This window comes from Erpetoichthys calabaricus, chromosome 10, assembly GCF_900747795.2.
Source record: "Erpetoichthys calabaricus chromosome 10, fErpCal1.3, whole genome shotgun sequence".
NCBI lineage: Eukaryota > Metazoa > Chordata > Cladistia > Polypteriformes > Polypteridae > Erpetoichthys > Erpetoichthys calabaricus.
This window is the reverse complement of record NC_041403.2, coordinates 157,029,993-157,042,362: the sequence shown is the minus strand read 5'-3', so window position 1 is coordinate 157,042,362 and position 12,370 is coordinate 157,029,993. Positions and strand designations below refer to the sequence as shown.

Here is a 12,370-nt window from a genome sequence, read left to right as displayed (position 1 = left end):
CTCTATGTTTGTTATGCAAACTAAGGAATGTGACAGGTTTTAAGGTATTAATATCAAATGATTTTGCTACTTAAAACCTGACAAGTTCAAAATATGTGCATGATCCAAAACATCAAGATGTCCAAGCTTTAACTCAAATATTTCAAAATTTAAAATGGTCTGACCCGTGCAGATTACTCCTTCTCATGCCTGTTCTTAAAGCACAAATCACAACTAATTCCAGGTCAGGTCAGGTTGGGGAGCATGCACTGGTACAGCACATTGCCACACACACCACACGACAAAACAGCTTGGGATCCTGGTTGGCAACTCCCCAGGTAAACATGCACTCCAGGCCCACCCTCCAGAAATGACCATTTATCTGCCACAGCCAGGTGTTACGACCCCTTGGCCTCATCCAGCCACTCAATTCCTCAACAATGAGGATCCTGCGAGCCAGATCACCCTCGGGAAATCGCTCCGCATGGCCACAGTGCCGTAATTGATGCTCCCTCACGATGCAGGTAATGTACCTCATTCAGGACTCCATGAGCAACTGCTCATTCCACACAAAGTCAAACCAACGGTACCCAAGGATTCTCCAAAGAGACACAGTACTGAAGGAGTCCAGTCTTCGTCTCAGGTCACTGGATAGCGTCCATGTCTCGCAACTATATAGTAAGACAGGAAGCACCAGGACTCTAAAGACTTGGACCTTTGTCGTTTTGCAGAGATATCAGGAGCGCCACACACCCCTTTCCAGCGACTTCACGACCAACCCATGCTCCCCCAATCCATCTACTGACTTCAAAGGAAGAGTCACCAGACACATGAATGTCACTGCTAAGGTAAGTAAACCTCTCGACAAGGTCGACACTCTCTCCGCAAACAGACACACTACTGATGGCTGTGCCTAAGAGGTCATTAAATGCCTGGATCTTGGTTTTTATCAGGACACTCAGACTCCTCGCTCAGTCTCCCATGAGTCCCGATCAGAGCCTCCATTGACTCCATGAAGATCACAGCATTGTCAGCAAAGTCAAAATCACCGAATCTCTCTTCATCAACAGATGCCCCACAGCCACTGGACCACACGACCTTGCTCAACAGCCAGTCCATGCAAGCATTGAACAGAGTATGAGCAGAACACACCCCTGACAAACCCCAGAATCACCTGGAAAAAATGCAAAGGTTCTGCCTCCACTCTGCACAGCACTCACAGTACCAGTATACATGCCAGCCAACCCTCACATTAGTGCCCGTGAAGTCCATACTGTGGCTCCACCCGATTTTGTGAATTTTTGAGAAAAGCCTGATATTAGAAGGACAACTGAACCATTAGGCAATCATCAGGAATTCACATTCTGCAGCCTTAGCTCCATGGATGTGTACTGATATGCCTGCAGCAGCCTGATGACACATACCGACCCGGTACTCCTGCCAGCAGAGAGCTGCAGTAGCTCAGACGTGACAAGATCAAAGCCAATACCAGGAGTTGTGCTGCATACTCTGTCAGATATGGTCTGACCTTGAAGATGTTGTATAAAATTAATCTGCATGATCGAGAGACCGTAGCGACATGGTCAGTGAAGGAGAGCTGGTCATCAATTACCACCCCAAGGATGCGCACCAACTTGGTAGGTGTTAATGATAATGGGCCAGGCTGGGATAACAAGAAGGTCCATCACACCAATTTTAGAAATACCAACTAACCTAACCTGCACATCTTTGGGTATGGCATGGAAATATTACTCACTGGCATTCAAACCCAGAACACTGCATCCATGAGACAGCAGTGCTGACCACCAGTCCACTGTGTTACTTATGCATATATAGGGGTTGGCAAAAGTAGGTATACAGTTGTGAGTATGCAAGGCCGGCAATTTAAGCAATTACAAGATTGTGCATAAGTGCGCTATGCCGTTGTGACATTCTTTTGAGATAATAAAGCTATTGTAATAATCATTACTTACATGTTTATTTCTGTATGAAGAACTGTAAACCTTCCTTTACTCACCCCTGTATAGAACTAATATATACTGAACATCAGCAAGCAAACTTTTAATGGTGACGTCAATAGAATATATACTTAATCTGTCAAATTTTACCAAATGACTGTGGTAGTTGTCAACAAACTGGGAAACACGTAATAGACATGAATGACATGCACACAGTAGACATTAATGTGCTTCGTGTAGATAAACAGCTGATCACAGGTTTCTTTTTCTGAGACTTCTGCCCACAACAGCACATCCTGTCACTTTTTACAGAAGTCTGTATGTTCAAATATCGATTGACATTAACCTCCAAGAAAAGCACTATATTAAAATAAACAAATATCTTACACAGAGTGCCTTTTCAAGACTGTCAAACCAGAGGGGACTCGATGGCAAACAAAGCCAGGCTGGACGGCTTTGCCAGTCATATCACTGAAGCATGTGACATCCGACACTAGAAGGCAAGTTAGTCAACTTAAAAACAATGAAAACAACTATGAAGTGCTGCTTAAGTCGACAACTCCTTCGAGAGTAGGAGTAGGGCAATGATTGAAATCTCATTTAAGCAATGTGCTGTGCTGGGCTTTTCCTGTGTAAATACATTACGTAAAGGTGGTTGTAAACTTGCTTTACTGTTCAAACAATGTCTTGCGCAATCCCATCTACATTTTGTTTTTTAGGAAAAGACTGAATTGTAGACTACTGTCTGCCTCATTGATACAACCCTGTTGTTTTAACATTGTGTTTGGTTTAAATTACAGCAGGGCTGTGGAGTCAGACAATTTTGGTTACCTGGAGTCGCAGTTGGCAAAAATGCACTGACTCCGACTCCTAATAAATTTAAACTGTAATGAAAAAAATACAGCAAGTTCAAATGTCCCATTTCACAAACAATAGTCCTAATTAAGTACTTCTCTGATGTATGAATAAAGCCCAGTGCATAGTTGTGTTACTACTTGTGTGAAGTTCACCTGAGCTATTATACAACCTGACATTCACATATTGTAATCTGGATTATGGTACATTACAAAAAGTGTTTTCATTTTATTTCAGATATAATGTGTTTAACAAGTTAATCTGAGAGTAAACCAGTGTAATGATGTAGGTGTGTGCTATGACCTGATGTGTTTTCAGGGGTTCTTGTCTTTTGTTTAAACTGGCCAATACAGTACACTTCAGCTTCCTAGCCAGTAGTTCAGTGGTTAAATGACGTGTATGTTGCCTTCCTTCAATCAACATGGAAAGTACAGTACATTAGCATATTAAATACAGAGGAGTCAGAGTCAGAAGTACCGGAAACTAAGGAGTCGGAGTCGAAGGATTTATTTACCGACTCCACAGCCCTGCTCCAATTTGCCTGGTAATGCTAAAACAATGTTAGGCAAGAAGCTTGTCTAAACTAACTAGGCAGTGAAGATAAAAAGAAGAACATTCTAACAGTTGACTGACCCATATCACTACATTGATCTTCGACTTGTAACAACAAGCCATAACTCAGTGCGTATGTTTGATACACCCTGAAAGACTAACATCTCCAAAAACTTTGACTGACCACTTTATAAGTTAGTAGGTCAGTCATTTTCCAACCCACTATATCCTAACTACAAGGTCACGGGGGTCTGCTGGAGCCAATCCCAGCCAGCATAGGGCGCAAGGCAGGAACAAATCCCTGGGCAGGGCGCCAGTCCTTATAAAGTGGTAAACTTTGAAAATTGCCTTCAACCGCAAAGCTGCAATGGTAAAAAAATCATTAACAGAATGCTTCATAGTATTTAAATGTGATATTGATTTACCAATAAAATTATAAACACAGAGATAGGCAGCAAGGGGTCTAAAGACTGATTCAGGTATAGCAAAACTCCTTCCTAATAGATTCATCATTATGTACTAAAAACAAGACTGTCAGGTTTAAAATGTAACAACAGTTGACATTTTCAGTTCACATCTGAATGCTAAACAAACAGTCAAACTGTTACAACATACAGTGCTTTGTGAGAGTATTCATCCCTCCCTGTGTTTGTCCTCTTTTGTCACATTACAACCTGTCACATTTTAATTCCAGATTGTAATATGACAATATAAGACAAACACTGAGGGGGGTGAATACTTTTGCACGGCACTGTAGATCAAAATATTTAAGACAAAAAGCTTAAGATTTGGCTGCATAGTTGTGCAGGGACTCGCACTGCTGCCTCACAGATCCTGTACCCAGAGAGTGAATTCCAACATGGTCAGTCTTTGTGTGAAGTTTGCACATTCTCCTTGTACCTGTATGGGATGTCCTCTGTGTTTAGCAAACACTGGCCGGTTAGTGGAGGACTATGTCCAGGCTCAATTCCTCACTTATGCCTGATGGTGACATGGCAGATTCCAACAGTCCCGCAAGTCAGAATTGCATTAAAGCAGTAGGAGAACGTTACGTTTGATATTGTCCAATGTTCCTAAAATGTGGGCATGTTATGCTATTTGTCTAATCTAAATGGCCAGGTACAAGTGACTGTGGATGTGTGCGACAGTTCCCTGAGTTAGACTGGCCACTTCATGTGTCCTATGATGTTTATAAATCATATAGCTCACCACAACCCTAATACCAAGCTAAACAGCTTCACCAAGTCATGATAATAATGACCACCCTATGAAGACCTTATAAATTCAAATAAACGTACAATGGAACCTTGGATTGCGAGTAACTTGGAATGCGAGTGTTTTGCAAGACGAGCAAGAAATTGTAATAAATTTTGACTTGATGAACAAGCGAGGTCATGCAATACGAGTAGTATGCATATGCTTCATCTGCCAAGCCTCATGTGATTCACAACTTCTCTCTCGCACTCACTCATTGCGGAATTGTGGCTCACTCGTATAGTCAACATCTGTGCTAGCATATACTGTCAGTGTGTGTGCGAAAATGGCCCCCATGAAGAAAAAGGATGAAAAGGAAGGTGGTAAGAAGAAGGAGATGATTACGGTGGAAGTTAAGAAGGAAATCATTGAGAAGCACGAACGAGATATGAGAGTGGCCGAAACTGCAAGATTTTATAACAAGTCTACGTCGACGATTTGCACAATATTAAAGAAGAGAAAAGAAATAAGGGGGCTAGATGCAGCAAAAGGAGTCACGAGAGTATCAAAGCAATGGCCACGTGTTCTGGAAGATGTAGAAAAGTTGCTTCTCGTGCGATTCCGTGAGTTGTAGTGAAAGTCATCCTACACAATAATCCTCCTCCTCTCCCCTCTCTCTTTCTCTCTCGTCTCTCTCACACCAGCCACGATTCTGTTCAAAGGTAAAGTACAGGTTATAATTGTTTTGTGTATTTTACTTTATATTTTGTATTAAATCATTTTAATATAAATATTTGTGGGTTGTGACACGGATTACCTGAGTTTCCATTGTTTCTTATGGGGAAATTCGCTTTGATATACAAGTGCTTTGGATTACAAGCACATTTCCGGAACAAATTATGCTTGCAATCCAAGGTTCCACTGTATTTCCGTAAGGATCTTTTCAGTGTGTAAAGGCTTAAAATGCTGTAAACAGTAAACAGCTATACTGCATACTTGTTATGCATAAAAATTTTGCTGGGACCAAACTACAAGACTGAACACAAACTCTAGACAGAGTATTTCACATTTAACAGCGGCAGTTACCTCCGAGGATTTCAAATTATACCATTCAGGCTATTTCCACACTGCTATGCTGTCATTTGAAAATTGTGTTTTTAAACGAAAATGATCTCCATCCACACTAGCATTTTCACATCATTTACGAAACAACAACAACAACAACAACAGTATCTTTGTTCACATTAAAATGACTGATAACGCATATGTCACAGATATTGGACGCGTGCACATCAGCAGAAAAATCCTTGAAGGGATGATACCGCTGCCGGCCATAGCATTAACCATAAACATGTAGAAACCAGTAAATGATTTGCCTTTTGCACGTGTATGCAACATTCCAACCGTACAAAACATAATTTAGATGTATACAGGTAAGCAACACAACAAAGCACCGTGGAAAGCAACTCGTCTATGTCCACTATGTTGGAATAAGGTTTTCCTCCATGAAGGGTAGCCAGCCACGGAATGTGCTCTTGTACCGAGCAGGATCCAACCAGGGTTATGTAATAAGCATGAACAATTCAATGTGCAATTAGCATCTGTGTATTCTAAAAATCTGCATTTTCACCCATCTACACCACAATGCTGACGCTGCATTTTCCGAAGTATGTAGCTCTGAAGAGCATTTTCAGAACTTTGTAATTAACAAGGGTTGAAAATGCCAGGCAGCGTGAACAAAGGGTGAAAACGGAGACTAATATCTTCACATGCAATCTAAAATGTAGTAGTGTAAACGGGGCCTAAGGATTCCAGGGGTTAGTCATTACATAAATCCCTCATTACTGTTCAAAGTTCCAAATTGTATTTTGCTACTTCAAGATCTCACAAGGTCACTTCACTTTAGCAGCCAATCGGTGTAGAGCACACTGCACCAAAGTAAACGTGAAACATCAAACTGTCAACAGTACTGGCTCCTGCGTTTGATGAGCCGCTCTTCAAGTCCAAAACACTCAATTGCCATCTATCTTTGCAGCTACCATTGTTCTTCATCCCTTGTGGACATTGCATGGATTGGACTTCACCTGACTGATCAATGGCTATTAACTCTTGAGGATACAGGACCACACGCCTACAACTTGCGACTCACTACAAGAAAAATGAAACCAGTTTAATTTTCACGGAGTCAGTCGAAAAGAGCTGTAGGGGCTTTTAAGAGTACTTAAGCTAAATTGCCAGGGAATGCCACACTACACACACGACTGTTGGTAATAGTTGCGTGCCACAACAGTCTGCAACACCTGTGTTTTTTTTTTTTTGTTTTTTTTTTTACCCCCTGCTCGTTTCGCTCACCAACCCCCCGGCCTGCGCTACACGTCTGCCACTTTGTGTCTCTGCCGCTCACGTATGTGGATTTCACTTTCACCAAACAACAAATATTCCAATTCTCGCGGATACGCTCCTTCATTGGGAAGAAACATTACTTTTCCCTGATGGCAACGCAAATTAGACGATCTACAAGTCTCACACTTAAAGTTTAAATACGAACAATATATTCGATCGCTTTTCGCTGTACCATAATTACCAATTGTTTGTGCTAATGTGATCTTTACTATCATTTTTCTGAGACTTTCGAATTTTAGTACTTTCATTAACTATAACCTGCTCTACATGTGTATCACGCCAACGTTTTTGAACCTCTTTACAACGTTCTACTTTGTCATCTACTCTTTGTCTTTTATTTCCGGCCCCAAGCGTGGTTAAATCTCTTAGCACAAAGTCTCGTCTCACGGGACATGAAAGTATCTCTCTGAAAATAAGTCACGTCTTGTCCGAGGATTTTTTTATATAATAGAGAGATGTGAATGAAGGCTGCAACAGGAAAAGCCATGTAGTATGACACGGGCCGAAGATTTAACATACAGCAAATCACAAGAAACTCAGCAGAGTTAACATAACAATAACTGTCCATTAACATTATAATTAGCAAATGGCCAGTCGACAATGGAAAGAGAGGAAAACAAAAACTCCAGTCAACAGCCCTCTTGGAGAAAATGTACAGATAAGAGATTCTTGTGTTTAAGCTTAGCCATGCATATACATACATTTGCAAACCCATTTAAACCAGTTTAAGTTTTAAAGCGGGTCCACAGGCCTGTTTATCCTCAGGAACAGACAGTAGCACACATATCCTGATCCATTTATAATTCAGTCATTCTGTGTACGGCAAAGCATGGTAGCAGAATCCCTTGGCTGTCTCCCCACCCCCCCACCCCCCAAATTTTTTTCTTCGCCTTTACATGTCAATCTCGCAGATATTTCCATTTCTGCCTGCACAAATCTTCATCTTTGACAAGTTTCTGGGCCATTCCTCAGCATGAATTTGGAGTACATTTTGTGCTTTTAACATTGGAAGGTGTACGGTTAGGGTAGCGACACTTTACACAACGGTTTCTCCAAAGTAGGCTACAGCACATGCAGTCGACTTACACAGGGCCAAAAAAAAAAAAAAAATTCCGAAAGCACAGAGTTGTCAATGCGATGGTACACGTGCCAGGACGGATGACGGAATTTATGTGGTCACGTCGAGTATAAACGAGCCCTGAGCCTATGCCAACAGCACTGGGTTCAAAACAATCACTCTGGACAATGTGTCACTCCATCGCAAGGGCATAACCACACTCACTCATACTAGGGCTATTTTATTCAATGAATGGTAATCATTTGAATGGCCATTAATAATAATAATAATAAATTAATAATTACATTAATATAGCACTTTTCTAACCTACTCAAAGCATTTTACATAGACAGAAAGGACCAACTTCAACCACCAACAATGTGCAGCATCCACCTGGATGTTGTGACAGCAGCCAATATTGCACCAATACACTCACCACACATTAGCCATTAGGTGGTAAGGGGGTGAGGAAGATTGCATATCAGCGACTGGGAATGATTTGAGGGTAAAAACTGACCGTTTTTAATTTTGGTGGGCAATTCAACAAGGGCATCGGGTACACACTATTCTTTTCAAAAGATCGGGGATTATTTATAGCCCAAAAGAGTCCAGACCTCAGTTTTACGTCTCACCGGAAGGATGGCACTAATTCTTACATCACAGCGTCCCTGTCACCGCACTGGAGCATTGGGCTCCACACACTAACCACAAAGTATGCGTTCCCTGATGGCACCTCCTCGTTACTGAAATAACCTTCTCCCCCTCTCTGCTGATTTCAGTGACATTTCTCAGATACTCCCTTCACCCAAATAGATAGTTTCAGTAATTAGATTTGTCTATGCAGATTTGGTACATCACTCTTCAAGAAGAAATATTCCATGACATCTACACCCATTCTTTTGATTTTTCTGATCCGGGTCAATCAAATTAAAAGGATACAAAAAGCCTGTGCCCACCTAATCAGCAAAGTACAAAAGGCAGGAACGATTCCCATACAGGGTATTATTTCAGTCCAGGACTGATTCTTGCCAAATGATACTTTGGCATAGACGTTAGTGAACGGCCCTCCTCGTGTGTAACCTTCAAGTCTTTAACTCAAGCGCCAGAGCTGTAAGACCTCTCATCAATGATAAATTCTGACCTGACCTAGGAGGTCTCTCACCCAGCCACTACGCAAACACAAAGAGAGTACATTATCTATTTAGCCATAGCCACAATCTTCGTTCTTTCTTTGTCCCTTTGTACCCCTGTAAGAATTCACATGCGATGACATAGCGATTGGCAAGCCGGAACCACAGCTGTACACTACCACGCCCAAGCCACCTTTGGGAATAAAAGTTACCGGTAAAAAAAAAAAAAAAAAAATAGAAAACTGAGGGGCTGAGCGGCGCAGAGGGCGCAACATCCATCTGCACAAAAGGAAGCGACTCGGACACACAGCGCATCGCCAAGACCCGCACCCCTTGAGCGGGCACAAACTCTCTGTTCGGCTCCGTCCCGCTCTTCTTTGTCAGTATTCCAAAAATTGTAATCTGTTTTGCTTTTCTTTAACTTCACGCCTATCAACTGCGTTGTTTTCCCCAGCCAGTCCAACTGAATACAGAAAAACACGCCAGCGCCCCACACCTCCGAAGAAGAAAGCGACGAACCCATAAAGGATGTCGACCCCACAACACCGTACCAGGGGTGAGAGGTGCGGGAAGTGGTGGTCTGAGACTGGTAGCTAACCGGACAGAAGATGTAATTGATTCCAGAAAGGGTGACCGAAAGAGTCGGGCTACGTAACCCACCCCCTCCCGTTTCTCTTTCTCCTCCAGAACTGCAGCCGATGGCCCCGTAAGACCCCGTCTCTCCCCACAAAACAAAGGGAACGAAAGAGTCGTTTCATTAACACGAATGTGCGGGTGCTTCTTGTCCTAAAGAGCCGCTCGATGAAAGCCACTCGTGCCGCCGAATGAGCAACACTAGACAGGGGACGGCACTTCCTCGTTGTGAAGCTGGAAAAGGTAAAGGTGTGTTAGCCAACAGAAAGCCTCTCCCACACGCCCCCCGCCATCCCTTCAACCGAAAAGAAGACCCACGGACTCTTGTCTCGCACTTACCCACAGTTCTGTTCCCCAAGTCATTGCTGCATGTAGCTACCGTGCCAGGTTTTCCAGACTGATCCTTTTTTTCTTGACGTTTATACTCCCAACACACCGCGATCTCCCAGCCAGCCTTCCTACTCCGCGAAACTCCCGTTTGTCTGACTGACTGACTCGACTCGCAGAGGAAGTTGGGAACTTGGAGGACGCCGCGCAGGAAAAGAAGGGGAGAGAAAACCATGCGATCAGGGGCGACGGACGGGGAGCGCGTTCATCCGACTGTCAAGGCAACGGCCTCTTCCTTTCCGAGTGGCCTCTCCACTTTGCACTCCTCACTTCAGCTGCTTTGTGTCTCCTGGAACCATTTGAGATTGGCAGTAAAGCCCGTCGTCTATCGGGAGCGAGCGCGCGCGCCGAAGCGAGATCCAGGCTAGGGACTTAACTCGCACCTGACTGTCGCCACTGCTCTGTCTTTATTTCGTACAGCGACTTACCAGAAGCGCCGCGGGGTATAATACCTGAAAGAACAGGCTTGATCGCAACAGACGAAGCAAACAGAACACAACTGAAACGTACCAATAAATGACTACTCGGAAACGAATGGCAGACGATAGGTTTAATTATTTAAAGAGCGAAAGCCTAGTTTTTTTAGGACGTTTGCGGAAAAACGCTGGACATACAATAACGAGATTTAAACGAAATCGGGTCCATCTGCAAAAAAAAAATTAAAAGTAAAATAAAAACTGCAATGAACTAATTTCTCAAGAATTCGTGATACATCGCGTATTTCCATATCAATCTTTATTTAGTGACGCGTCGTATTTTTAATTCATCAGAGAAATTCCCAATACCATAAACATGAATACATTTGTAAAAAATTAAATTGCAGGTGAGTTTTGTAAGGATTTGCAACCAAGTTAGACACCAGCATACACATCATCGGGTTTTATTGTTCACTTCTGCATGCAGGATCGTTGTCGTTAGTTTCTATGACAACTCGGTCAAGAATCGGGACACGTAAAACAAAAAGCTCCTGAAAACAAATTTTGCGCGTTGATAAAAAAAATGTAAAAATCGATCCATACGACTAATCCAGCTCTGGGTCTCTGTCGTAAGAGCCACAGGATTTCCTGGCACCATCAGTCACAAGGCTTGAATCAGTATTGATAGTAACTACAATAAAACATATTGAGGGTGGCATGGTGGCACCAGTGCAGGATTTACTTATAAGCTACACAAGCTATAGCTTAGGGCCCCCGCCTTCTTGGGGGCCCCCAAAACAAATTGTCCGAGTGAGCAATTGTCATATATACTTAAATATACTACAGCATTATTTGTCCCAATCAGGCCCAGCCTTAGGCATAGGCGAAGTAGGCGACCGCCTAGGGCCCTGGCGTCCGGGGGGCCCCGGATCGACTCCTTGGTCTAATTTTCACGCATTTCACAGAGCTTCCAGGGGGCCCCTGGACCCCCCTTTCGCCTAGGGCCCCATAATACCTAAGACCGGGCCTGGGTGGCACAGTGTTCAGGAGTGTGTCTCACAATAAGAAGGTTCGGGTGTGCCTTCCCGCTCCTCCTTGCGTGGAGTTTGCATGTTCTACATGAGGCGCACTGGTTTCCTCTCACTGTCACAGGACATGCATGTCATGAGATTTGGTCCTAATGTGTGTTTGGTATGTGTATGAGTTTATCATGTGATGGACTGGTGCCTTGTCCAGCATTTGTTCAGGCCCTGTGCTAGTTGGGATAGGTTCCATCAACCTCACAATCTTGGTTTGGATTAAGTGGGATAGAAAATGACATGACAAAACACGTTAGTTCAGTGGGTAGCACTGCCGACCAGTAGATCCACAGTCATCACTCATAGGACACGGTGAGTGTGAAGTTTCCATGTTGTACCTGTGTTTTGGTGTGTTCTTCTTCCACACTTCCATAGTACATGCCAGTTACATCAGGGTTGTCCAATCCCCGGTTAGAATGAAAACCTGTCACCACTGGGGCCCCCCAGGGTCGGAGTTGGCCACCCTGGTCTAGATTAACAGGTAATTCCAACTTCCACTGAATAAAATGAACTAATGGAGATGTTTATATGCAGTATATCTATAGAAAATGACATGACATGACAAAACACGTTAGTTCAGTGGGTAGCACTGCCGACCAGTAGATCCACAGTCATCACTCATAGGACACGGTGAGTGTGAAGTTTCCATGTTGTACCTGTGTTTTGGTGTGTTCTTCTTCCACATTTCCATAGGACATGCCAGTTAGATCAGGGGTGTCCAACTCCG

At 43.2% G+C, this 12,370-nt stretch overlaps 1 protein-coding gene across 3 annotated transcripts in view; it reads right to left on the bottom strand.

Annotated features, from left to right (window-relative positions):
• The window catches only part of fnbp1l (formin binding protein 1-like), a 373,280-nt gene extending 362,725 nt beyond the window's left edge, over positions 1–10,555 (bottom strand). For all 3 annotated transcript variants that reach the window (XR_007935965.1, XM_028812172.2, XM_028812171.2), the window contains exon 1: positions 10,101–10,555. Coding sequence is in view for 2 of the 3 variants with exons in the window: in XM_028812172.2 (XP_028668005.2) it covers positions 10,101–10,124 (24 nt within the window). In the remaining variant the exon portion in view is untranslated. The remainder of the gene's footprint in view (positions 1–10,100) is intronic.
• Positions 10,556–12,370: the final 1,815 nt, after the last annotated feature.